The sequence below is a fragment of the Dunckerocampus dactyliophorus genome, chromosome 1, assembly GCF_027744805.1.
Source record: "Dunckerocampus dactyliophorus isolate RoL2022-P2 chromosome 1, RoL_Ddac_1.1, whole genome shotgun sequence".
NCBI lineage: Eukaryota > Metazoa > Chordata > Actinopteri > Syngnathiformes > Syngnathidae > Dunckerocampus > Dunckerocampus dactyliophorus.
Genome location: NC_072819.1, coordinates 10,881,222 through 10,894,376, shown reverse-complemented (window position 1 = coordinate 10,894,376; position 13,155 = coordinate 10,881,222). Strand labels below are relative to the sequence as shown.

The following is a 13,155-nucleotide window of genomic DNA, read 5'->3' as shown; positions in this document are numbered from 1 at the left end:
CAGCCAAACACACAACTCACAGTCATTGTAAGCCATCATAATATCAATAATATCATCATAATATCTTATTGTTTTCTGCACAAGGAATGCTTTATTGTGGGCATCTTGCTTTCATTCTCTGACGAAGACCAGTTCCTGGAATTTTATCAATTCTTTTTCTATACTATTTGTCCTCATTAGGTTCATGAGTAAGATGGAGCTTATCCCAGCTGACTTCAGAGGCAGGGTACACCCTGGATTTGTCGCCAGCCACCCACAGGGCATATACACATGAACAATCATTCACACTCACGTTAACACCTATGGACAATTTAAAGAGTCTTCAATGAACCTAACATGCATGTTTTTGCTATGTGGGAGGAAGCCAGAGTACCACACACACGGGGAGAACATGCAAACTCCATACAGAGATGCCCAAACCCTCGATCTTCTGAATGTGCGACCAACATGCTAACCACTAGAACACCTGCCGCTCCTGTAATTTCATTCTAGATAAAAAGTGGGAAAATGCATTGTTTTATAGTTGGATCAAGCTTCAAGTTGGGGATTGTTAACATATTATGCAATACCAGTGCCAAATTGGTACTTCTGAAACAGTGGCAGTGCTTAAACGTGCCAAAAGTGGTACTTAAAAGAAGGAAAATATAAGTTTTGTCCAAAAACAATGCCTTTTTCTTTTTCCGGAATTTTGTCACATGCAAGTTGAACAGAATAGTCATCAAATACTTCAATAATATACATACATATACAGTATGTAGTATACAGTAATCCTTTGATTATCATGGTTAATTTGTTCCAGACCTGACTGTGAAAAGTGAATTTCCGCAAAGTAGGATTCCTTATGTTTAAATCTAATATTTACGTATTAAAGCATAGAAAGCCTGTTTACGATCTCCTAAGTATGGGTTTTAACATTATTAGAGCCCTCTAGACATGAAATAACACCCCTATAGTCACCTTTACACTGGTATTAACCAATATAGTAGACATAATAGCAGAAAATAAGCAATTTAACACATAAATAATACTCGTGCTTGTGTGTGTTGCTGTAAATGGGTTACGGTGCTAGGGGAGCTGAGTGGGTTGAGTTAAGTTTTAGTTTGGCGCTGCACCAAAATGAGGCACTGATATCTACCCGAATTTCCAGTATATAAGACGCAAGGGTGTTTAAGCTGCACCCACTAAATTTTGAGAGAAAAACAGATTTTTATATATACAGTACAAGCCACACACATCCACGTCAGAAAAAATGGCATATTGTGGCGTGCGCACGTCCATGAGGTCCAGGCAGCTCTTTATTTGACAGGAGCCAATCATGAACTGTGAAAAAATTCTCAACAAGCTTATCAACCCATCAGAAATCGCAGGACGTCATTACTCAATATAACAGTCTGACTCACAGTGTCATCTTAGAAAGAACGCTAAAGTCATCACACAGCAACTTAACACTCAAAAGGTAGCTTAGAAATATACTATTTTATATATATAAATATATATAATATATATAATATATATAATGTCATTACTCAAGTCATTACTCAATATAGAAAGAATGCTAAAATCATCACACAGCAACTTAACACTCAACAGGTATGCAAGAAATCTACAATACGAGTTTAAAATAAAAAAAACAAATACTATTTTAACAGCTTCTCATCATGCATTTCTTCCCAGCATTTCATTGGGCGTTCCCTCTGGTGGACAGAGGCAGCTGAATTAATCATTGCAGAGCCCCGGCAGCCATAGCCAATGAAAGGTTTTACTGGGAAGAAATGCATGATGGGAATCCGTTAAAATAGTATTTGTTTTTTATTCTAAACTTGTAGATTTCTTGCCTACCTTTTGAGTGTTAAGTTGCTGTGTGATGATTTTAGCATTCTTTCTATATTGAATAATGACTTCCTGTGATTTCTGATGGTTTGACAAGCTCATCGTGAGTTCCCTTAAAGCTTGTGATTGGCTCCTTCCAAAGAAAAAGCTACGGTTTCCTCACTCGTGACTCGTGAATGGCACAGTATTTAAACTATTACTTGTAGTTCTGAAGTAAAGGAGATGTCACAAGATTAGGCCGTGGCCATAAATTAGCCACACCGCTGTATAAGCCGCTGGGTTCAAAGTTTAAGAAAAAAGTAGCTGCTTATACACCAGAAATTACGGTACTTCGTTTTTTTATCTGGTTTACTACCTTTTATGTGCCATGACGAGTTTTGTGACGCATCCCTAATCAAACTGGATTACATAGGAAAAGGATAGGAATAGATCATTTCATTTTATTTTATTACAATTTAAAGGTAATTTCGAGACATGTTCAGCTCCCACCTGGTACATATTCAGCATCATGATGAAGAGGAGTAGCATGAGAGACTCAGTTTGTGGTCATGTTCTGTTGATGAACCTCACAAAGAACCTCACAGAATCCTCAGGTGTTATTTTTAGCACCACCGGCCTCCCACAGCATGAGAAGAACTGGGTCTTTGTTTAATTTAGAGATGGCACATTGGAGTCATTTTCCATAATCCCAGGCGCCCCCCTGGAGAGGGTGCCGTCGGGCTAATATGGATGTTAGCCGGGGAGTGTCATGACAGGCCTACAAGCACCATTTAATTTATCGTATTTTAATTATCACTCTCGTTCCCCAGCATGCAGCCGTCTCTTTATCACGGCGCATCCGGGATGATGAGGTAATTACTTAATCTGGACAAACCTGTGTGTTAAGCAGCGCGATTAAGCCCGCTGGTCATCAATCAGCTGTGCTGGAGGTGATTACTCCTGGCCGCAATCACTCTTTCAACATATGCACACTTCTAAGTACCTAAATTACACCAACAGCATGCTAACAACGCACAGCAAGCCGAGGAAGCCCGTCGGCGCCGCATGGCCTCGCTGCCATTTGAACGCCAACATTAGCGCACACTCCTTCAGCCTTGTGAGGTGGGAGTTATGAGTACTAGCTTGTCTGTGCCAATAAATTTAATATATTAGATATTTTGGAATGAAAACAAACATGGTCTTCGGTCTTCCCCCAATGGCGATGTAAGTCAAGTTTTAGTGTAAATCAGAACTCATACCGAAAGTATACCTGAATTAACACTGAAGTCACTCACATTGTACACAGAACACATGAAGGACATGAGCTTAGTTATCACTGTCCATTTCATAGGAGCAGATCCTTTCACATGTTCAAGAATACAAACTTCTTCCTTGATGATGGTTATGTTGTTTGAGCAGCCTGGATCAGGCATGCAGCCAGTGTTTCTCCTTTTGATGATGACTAATTTCAATTCACTTTTCACTTTCCTTTTCTTTGAGAGTCTGCCTCTCGCTTGGGAGACATACTGTAATGAAGGGAAAAAAGTTAAAGGGGACCTATTCTGCTTTTCCTCTTTTCTGACCTATAAATGTTGTTACAATGTTGTATTCTAGTGTTAAACGATGCCAATGCGTCAGATAATGCGGTTCACGCATTTGGAAGTGAGCCCTGGGCCCAGGGGGAGGAATTTGCACACACACAAGCAGGAAACCCAAGGAAACACTGCAGGAAGAGGCGCAGAGTCTGGAAGATCTGGAAAGCTTTCTGTGCGGGTTATCGTGTGTAGCTGCTCTTTAGGAGTCCAGAACTCAATACAAAGGCCCGAAAAAAAGTATAATAGGTCTCCTTTAACTTAAAAAAACAAAATTGACATTGTCAAGGTACTGAACCACCAGTTGCTCCTGACGCTGCGTCATTAGCAGGTCAATGTGGTAACAGTGTCAAAGCGCTTTGAGTAGCTTGAAGATAGAAACGACAAGTGAAAGTCCATTCGTCCTTCCTCAGTGTAGCAACTTTTTTGTACAATATTACTAATTTATAGGAATGTGTACCTAACCACAGAACGTTTGAACAAGAAACGTAACACAAGGGCTCCCTGTATTATCCAGTCAGGACATTTTTAAAAGTTTGGAAGTTGGCCAACAGAAAAAACTTTACTTTGTGAAAGAATCCTATATGTCAGGTCAGGGATTTATTCCTTCTACTGGTAAAATGTAACTCAGTACTACCTGTTGCATTCGGGTTAGTGAGGCTCGTCACCCTGGGAAACAATCCCCAGAGGCTTTTCTACCTGAGTATGCCAAGACTGTGCGGAGGAACCCATGCTCTAGTTCAACAGGCAGAAAGGCGAACCAGCCAAGTGTTGTGGAATGCGAACAGGGCACGGCTAGAAAGGAAGTGCCGCAGCATCCTAGGCGGCTAAGCAGCCTTATGCAGCAGCTTTAGGACAGCACTGCTTACCCTCAATCAAGGGAAGGGACTCAAAAAGGTCTCCTAAACAAAGCCTGCCTTATACAAGTAACACTGACTGGCCAGTGTACCGCGGCTGGCAGTGGTCCAAGTCAGAGGTGGAGAATGCATTAGATTTATATTAGCTTCTATTTAGAATCTATTAGATCGAGAGGGAACAACTCGGGCCCAAAGGAGAACAACTGTAATTGCCAGAGAACAAGCCCATACAGGATTGATAATACCACTCCCAGTGAAAGACATTTTGTTGACAAACAAAGACTCAATCTGCGACCCTGAGGGTGGCTACACTTTCTTCTGGAAAGGGAAAAGCAAAACTGAAGCCAGAATCCATGGAGTTGGAATTGCATTAAATACCATTCTAATTCAACAGCTCCCTGATCTCCCCACTGGCATAAGTGAGCGGCTGATGAAACTTTGATTCCCACTCGCTCAAAATTGACACATCACCATCATCAGTGCCTACGCCCGCAACCCTCACTACAGTAGAAGTGACGATGCCAAAGAGGCAGGAGTCTTGACTCCACCGTGAAATCCACATCCCACAGTGAATGGGATGAACTGCTGAGAACACACAGGCTGGGAAGGATGAACGGAAATAGCTTAATGTTGCTTACTTTGTGCACCAAAAAACAACTGACCATCACCAGCACACTTTTCAGGTCAGAAACAAGACAAGTAAGCACAAGTAAGTACAAGACAGCATGGATGCTTCCATGGTCCAAGCAACGGCATCGCTCAAAGGCGAGATGTCTGTGATGTCAAGACTACCCGAGCCATGGAGTAGCTCATTGTTGGACTGACCACAGACCGGTCAGGCTTGTTCTTGGACGTCGTCTCATTGTATCGCAAGAAGCTTAAGCTCACCCGACCCTCAAACAGCACAATAACGCTGGAGGAGGCAAAGGGGAGGAAGGGAGAATTACCAGGCCCACCTGAACAACTTGCTCTCTGCTCACAGATCACTCACAGGTGACCCTGCATGCTGAGAAGTGGGACCAGTATAAACAGAAAAAAAGGTGCTTGGAGCAAAGAAACGGGTCCACCAAGATTGGTTTGATGACAACAATGCGGAGATCCATGCTCACTTCCTCTAGACACCGAACTACTTACTTTACTGATCTAATCTTCCACTACTAGTCATTGCCATCGGAACTATTAGATGTTTTTTACTGAGGCACATCAAGAATAAAAATAGACTTAACTTGAACTGCTTTTCACAATACAAGGATGTTCATTAGTTTGTAAAAACAACCGTTTCCGGTTTTTCCGTGCAAAATGCAGAGGGATCAGTGAACACAGTGAACACAAGTTCAAGTGAAGTAAAGCCCTTATTTATGGTGCCGTTTAGGGAGGTCAGTCTGTCAGCCTGTCAAGTGGAATGAGAATGCTGACTCATGTAGGATATGGGGCCCCCGCGAGGCGTGCAAGGCCCGTAGCCCCCTTGATACTCAGTACGAGAGCAGATAATGAGCCATGACCATGACCTCCATGCTGTAAAGTCCCAGGTGCAGTTGTAGGTGTGAGAAGATAGTTCATGTGAACCAGATATGCCAGCTCTGCCTGTCGAAGCATGACAACATAACGTTAAAAGTGAAAGTGGAAAGAAGTTTGGCATTGATGCCGCATGAGGAACCTACCTCAATAACAGCATTATGGTTCTTCTAATTCATCATCATCACAGTCTGCATAAACAAGCCAATGCTGTGACACCGCCTGTGCAGTGGAGCAGAGCAACACGCTCCTGTTGCAGTCAGCACTAGTTTGATTCCCTGGCCACTTGGCAACAGAGGGAAGGAGAACTGTCTTGTCTGGACTGGTTGGTTGGTTGAAATAAAGAGGTAGAGTAGAGGGTAAAGAGAGCGCAGACAGGTTAGAAGAGTTGAATAATTGATTGGGTGAGCGATGAGAAAACGATGTACAATTAAACCTTTTTGTACGCCACAGTTTTTGTATGATTCGGTTTTGGTCAAAAGTTTTCGTCTAAATTTTGCCTCGGTTTCGTACACTGTCTCGTTTTTTGTACAATATTGCACGTAACAAACTAGTGCATTCGCCCTGGACTACATCGTTCCCCGAAATCCAGTGTCACATTTTTTTCTGCATGTAAAACTATAACTATTCACTATAAAATGTATTGTTTGTTAATATTTTTGGATATCTGGAGCAGATTCATCAGATTTACATTATTTCCTTTTGGAAAAATTGCCTTGTTTTTGTACATTTCAGTTTTCGTCAGACTTTTTGGAAGGAATTAATTACAAAAACCGACTGTATAGAACAACAATTGTATCAATAACAGTATTAGGAGAGATTCCGCAGGTCCTTCATACCGACCGCTGTCAGGCTCTACAACACCTGCACCACCTGAACCATGTTGTAGTCACTATGTATTCTTTACTTGCGTATCTTGCTTGCTGCTGTAACAAGTGAATTTCCCTGCTGTGGGATTAATAAAGTACAATACGATACAATACAATTAGAACTATGATGACAGCAATAATGATGATGGATAAGGTGACCAAATTGTGATGACCGAAAACAAGGGCACTCGGTCTGGCAATAAGATGACTCAAATGATACTCAAAGTTTCCTCAAAGATGTCTTAGAATTTCAGTACATTTAAAGTATGCTCCTCTGTATGGATAATCGTTAGTACAGTACAGTATAATACTATCAATGACCAAAGAAACTAATTCCAAAGTTAAAAAACCGGCACGAAAAAGATTCCACAAACGACACAGGAATGACACAGGAACCTGAGGTCAAATGCATGTTATGTTTTGGAATGTAAGCAGTATTTTCAGGAAAACTGTGCAAGAATTTGTCAGAGCGTTTAACTCCATGCATACGTTTAGCCTTTTCTTTGGCTTTTGGCTGCTTGGTCCAATGAAAAACAAGGAAAACCAGGAGATTTTCATCACTTTCTAAAAACAAGCAGGACAGCCAGGACTGGACATTTACTGGGGAAACAGAGTGATTGAGGTCCATCCATCCATTTTCTATACCGCTTCTTCCTCATTAGGGTCGCGGGGAGATGCTGGAGCCTATCCCAGGCGGGGTACACCCTGGACTGGTCGCCAGCCAATCGCAGGGCACATATAGATAAACAACCATTCACACTCACATTCATACCTATGGACAATTTAGAGTCACCAATTAACCTCACCTGCATGTTTTTGGAATGTGGGAGGAGTACCCGGAGAAAACCCACGCACACACGGGGAGAACATGCAAACTCCACACAGAAATGCCCAGGGGAGAATCGAACCCAGGTCTTCCCGATCTCCAAGCTGTTACTGTGTTGGCCAACGTTCGGTCTAGTGATTGAGGTCCGTTCCCAAAATCACTATCACTGCTTTCTCCACTACTAAACCGAAGAAGATACATAATAAAAGATGTAACGGTAGTTACTAGTTACTCCTTCCATTAAGATAGTGAATGTAGTAGCAGTGTTGGTCTGCGTGAGGGAGTACCTACTACAGGGGAAAGACCGAGAGAGAAATGGTAACATACATACACAGCAGGTCAATCTTGCAAGAGCAAATAAATCTTCTAGTCCTCATCATAGCTCATAGTCGAGAGAAGGAGAGGGAAGCTCAGTGTATTCAGCAAGAGATGGCCCATCATTCCATGTGGTTCCTTGTCAGGTGCCCTCTTGAGGGCACTGCCATTTTTAAAAGAAATTGTTTATGTGTCTTCTTTTGAAATCTGTGCTTCTCTGCTTCCTTGCAGCTGCCCCGCACATCTTCTCATCCTTCTACAAGCCCATCGCCATCAACATGCGCCACCACGAAGGGCGCTACCACTATGAACCGCACGCTTTCCACGCCGTGCATGGGTGAGTGGCTTTCACTCACCCCTCGTCTACCAGTGCCGCATACCTGTGACGGCAACACTATCTTGAAACTTTTCAGGGCGGTTCTCAAGCACTTTCAAGAGTTTGTGAGACTTTGGGGGCAGTGAAATTTTTGGGATATGAACTTTAAATCTGATAATGACGAGCGAGGAGAAACTGTGTTGGGATGAAGAGTCAATAAAGTCTGCTTAACAGCGCTCCTCCATTGAAATGCACACGCCTGATGGTGACGCAGACTTCGCCTCGCGATAGTAGAGTCATTCATCACAGAGCAGAGGAACGTGCAGGGTGGGTGAGGGGGTTTGTGGGGGTGTGGGGGGGTTGCGCCTGTCCACAGACTCAGCCACCTTGATTAATGTGATTTGATCTTGACAGTGGACCCCTCATTCATCAAAACCTTGATCTTGCTGTCCCTCCCGTTGCCAGTGCCAAATTCACCTAATTACAGCAACACTGAGCAGCAAATTAAGTGTTGTGTCATTTGTCGCCTGGCGTGCCACTTTGTTATGCGCTACTTGCACCGTGTCAGGGGTCCGCTCCTTGATTGCCGAACATGACACCTCAGTGCCAGCCCCTTCATCACTGTTTGCCTACACTGTAAGCAGAAGTGCTTTCATACAGTAAAGAGTGGAAGCATCTTGTAACCTGTCTGGTCCAACCCTGCACACACCCGAGGCTCGAGTGAGAGTGGAGCGCGCTATAGACCTGAGCTGTCAACTCGATGTCCAGAGCAACTCTTAAGGCGTCAGGGAGGTTTATCAATGTACTTTTGCACAGCTGCACTAGCTGGCAACCATTACCACTGCTCTGCAAAAGTCTGTTCTGGAACTTGTGGCTCCATTACACATCTTCTTGGTGGGAGCAGCAGTGTGAGCGTTTCAAGGATGGAGGAGACATCTCAGGGTGTGGACAAACACAAAGTGGCAGACAACAGGAAATTGGTTTTGATTCAATTTCTCTTGTGGAGATACGGCGCTACCTATATGTCAACATTTGTATTTGAAAATAAGACGTTTTCTGCAAAATTAGGGAAATTCTGGTCTTCACCACAGTTTGCTTGCTATTCTGCTGACAAAACTCTCACCTTCCTCTCTCTCAGGCATACAGGTTTGACTGGAAGCCCTATTATCTCTGATATCTCCTTGATCCGCCTTTCTCCTGCTGCCATGGCCACGGGTGACTCTCCCTTTAGCCCGCCGCACATGTACATCAACCCTCACATGGAACACTATCTGCGCACCGTGCATGGCGGCCCTGCACTGATCTCAGCAGCCAGAGGCCTGAGCCCCACCCAATGTAAGTTTGACCCGGCAGGAATGTGTTACTTAGTCTGTCCTGTGGCGCTGAAGAAAGGCACTACAGTGAAATTGCAATGACATCTAACCTGCAGCAACAAGCAAAGAAAGTTGGATTTTTCATGTAGCTTCCAGTTGGAGCAGTGGTCCTCAACCGGGCACTCAGCACTCAATAAGTCATCAAAACTTACCTTTATGCATTCCCACATAGTATCAGCATTTGACACCAAATATGAGCTGAAAGAAAAATGGTAAAAATACAGTAGTAGTCTATCTGTGCATGAGATAAAGTTAGCACACGCACAATAGACATGCGTCAAGTGAGACGGATGTAACAGAGAGAGTCCGGCCACTTTTCAAAATAAAACATAAAAAAAATGAAATAATGGAAATTATTTTTTCTTTCTGTGCGGCCCGGGGGTTGGGGATCACTGAGTTAGAGTATGTGATTGGATGCTGGCCGTGGAGATAAATCTTCTTCTACATTCTTTTCACTGCTAAGTTGGAACGATTTAACCAGTGACATGCGTTGAGGTGCGGAGGTTCATGGCTGGTGAGGCACTGACTCCTTTGGAGGTTTTTTTTGTAACGTTAATACAGGTTGCTCAATCAGGGAATAACAAAAAAAAAAAGAAAATAATTCACTTTGGTTACAAATATTTTCAAATTGTTTTCAAATACTTCTTAGTCCCATTTATTTATTTATCTTATTAACAGAAAACATTTGTGTTCTTACTTTTTATCTGTATATGAAGTAGATGCACCCTATCCTTCTCCGGAAAAAAAAGGAAAAAGGATACTTTGTTGTAAAAGTCAGATCACCTCATGGTGAGCTTGGATATATGAGCCTCCATCTTGGCAGTCAAATTGATCTACTCATTCAGCAGAGCATAAACATCTCTTGCATTTGACATGCTGCTCTCCTGCTAATGCTGGTAAAAAAAAATAAATAAATAAAAAACCTGCTGGAGTTTCCTCTCCATAGAAGAATGGCAGTGACAAGCACCTTCCAGCTCATGCTTCAGCCTTTCAGGATGAAGCGAGTACTAAGCGAGTAAGACCCACTTGTATGACAGTTCTTTATTGTCTGATTCAAGAATAATGATGTCGCACTTACTTTAAAACATCCGTTCACCCGTCCATCATCTTCCGCTTATTCAAGGTCGGGTCGCGGGTGCAGCGGCATAAGCAGGGAAGCCCAGACTTCCCTCTCCCCAGCTACTTTGTCCAGCTCCTACCGGTGGATCCCGAGCCGTTCCCAGGCCAGTTGGGAGACATAGTCTTTCCAACATGTCCTGGGTCTTCTCCGAGGCCTCCTACCAGTCAGACGTGCCCTGAATACCTCCTGAGGGAGGCGCCCGGGAGACATCCTGACCAGATGCCTTATCTGGCTCCTCTCAATGCAGTGGAGCAGCGATTCTACCCCAAGCTCCTCCTGGATGAGGTGCTTCTCACCTTATCTCTAAGGGAGAAAACTCATTTTGGCTGCTTGTACCCGCGATCTTGTCCTTTTAGCTCATGACCATAGGTGAGTGTAGGAACGTAGATTGACGGGTAAATTGCAAGCTTTGCTTTTCGGCTCAGTTACCTCTTCACCACAACGGACCAATACAGAGTCCGTATCACTGCAGATGCTGAACCAATCCGCCTGTTGATCTCGCATTCCATCCTTCCCTCACACGTGAACAAGACCCCAAGGTACTTAAACTCCTCCACTTGGAGCAGGATCTTATCCCCGACCCGGAGATGGCACTCCTCCCTTTTTCAAGCGAGAACCATGGACTCATCTCAGCCGCTTCGGCTGCGAACCGATCCAGTGAGAGTTGAAGGTCACGGCTCGATGAAGCCAGCAGGACCACATCATGTGCAAAAAGCAGAGACCCAATCCTGCTGTCACCAAACTGGAACCCTTCAATGCCCTGGCTGCGCCTAGAAATTCTGTCCATAAAAGTAATGAACAGAATAGGTGACAAAGGGCAGCCCTGGTGGAGTCCAACCCTCACTGGAAACTGTTCCGACTTATTGCAGGCAATGCGAACCAAACTCTGACACCTGTCATACAGGGAACAAACAGCCTAAATTAACTGGTCCGATACCCCACGCTCCCACAGAATTCCTTGAGGAACACGGTCGAATGCCTTCTCCAAGTCCACAAAACACATGGAGACTGGTTAGGCAAACTCCCATGCACCCTCAAGGACCCTGCCAAGAGTGTAGAGCTGGTCCACATTTCCACGACCAGGACGAAAACCACACTGCTCGTCCTGAATCCAAGATTCAACTATCCGGCAGATCCACCTCTCCAGAACCCCTGAATAGACATTACCAGGAAGGCTGAGAAGTGTGATCCCATGATAGTTGTAACACACCCACCAGTTCCCCTTCTTAAAAAGAGGGACCACCACCCCGGTCTGCCGATCCAGAGGCACCATCCCCGATGTCCATGCGACGTTGGAGAGTCGTGTCAACCAAGACACGCCCACAGCATCCACGGCCTGAAGGAAATCCGGCCGTAATCACCTCAGCAACCTCAGCCCCAGAGCCCACTGCGGAGTCCCCAGGCACTGCTTCCTCATTGGAAGAGGACTCGATGGTATTGAGGAGGTCTTTCAAGTATTCCTTCCGCCGGTCCACAACATCTCAAGCCGAGGTCAGCAGGTGACCATCCCACCATACACGGTGTTGACGATGCACTGCTTCTCCCTTCTAAGACGGTGGATGGTGGTCCAGAATCTCTTGGAAGCCGTACAGAAGTCGTTCTCCGAACCCCTCCCATGTCCAATTTTTGGACAGAGCTGCCGACCGCTTGGCCTGCCCGTACTCGTCAGCTGCTTCCGGAATCCCATGGGTCAACAAGGCCCGATGGGACTTTTTCTTCAGCTTGACCACATCCCTCATCACTGGTGTCTACCAACAGGTTCTGCGATTACCACCAGGACAGGCACCGACCAAAGCTCCTGTCAGTCGCCTCGACAATGGAGCCATGGAACATAGCCCACTTGGACTGTGGTCGAAGCTGTCCCGGAGTTGGGAGTTGAAATTCCTTCTGACAGGGGACTCTGCTAGACGTTCCCAGCAGACCCTCACAATACGTTTGGGCCTGCCAGGTCTGACTGGCATCCTCTCGCAACATCGGAGCCAACTCACCACCAGGTGGTGATCAGTTGACAGCTTCTCTTTTCTTCACCCGAGTGTCCAAAACATGTTGCCGCAAGTCCAACGATACAAACCACAAAGTCGATCCCAGCGTGTCCTGGTGCCATGTGAACACCCTTATGCTTGAACTTCCATCCATACATTTTCTATACCGCTTCTCCTCTTTTAGGGTCGCGGGGGCATGCTGGAGCCTATCCCAGCTGACTTCGGGCGACAGGCGGGGTGCACCCTGGACTGGTCGCCAGCCAATCGCAGGGCACATATAGACAAACAACCATTCACACTCACATTCATACCTATGGACAATTTAGAGTGGACAATTAACCTAACATGCATGTTTTTTTTTTGGAATGTCAATTACTAACCGGAGTACCCGAAGAAAACTCACGCACGCATGGAGAGAACATGCAAACTCCACAGAAACGCCCAAGGGAGAATCCAACCCAGGTCTTCCCGATCTCCAGACTGTTACTGTGTTAGCCAACGTGCTAACCACTAGACCACCGTGCAGCCATGCTTGAACTTGATGTTCGTTATCGACAATCTGTGACGAACACAGAAGTCCA

At 44.8% G+C, this 13,155-nt stretch overlaps 1 protein-coding gene across 4 annotated transcripts in view; it reads left to right on the top strand.

The window, feature by feature from the left end:
- Positions 1-13,155, top strand: part of LOC129187121 (zinc finger protein GLI2-like) — a 45,630-nt gene that overhangs the window by 17,384 nt on the left and 15,091 nt on the right. For all 4 annotated transcript variants that reach the window (XR_008572358.1, XR_008572357.1, XR_008572356.1 and 1 more), the window contains exons 3-4: positions 8,015-8,120; positions 9,238-9,434. Coding sequence is in view for 1 of the 4 variants with exons in the window: in XM_054786008.1 (XP_054641983.1) it covers positions 8,015-8,120; positions 9,238-9,434 (303 nt within the window). In the remaining 3 variants the exon portion in view is untranslated. The remainder of the gene's footprint in view (positions 1-8,014; positions 8,121-9,237; positions 9,435-13,155) is intronic.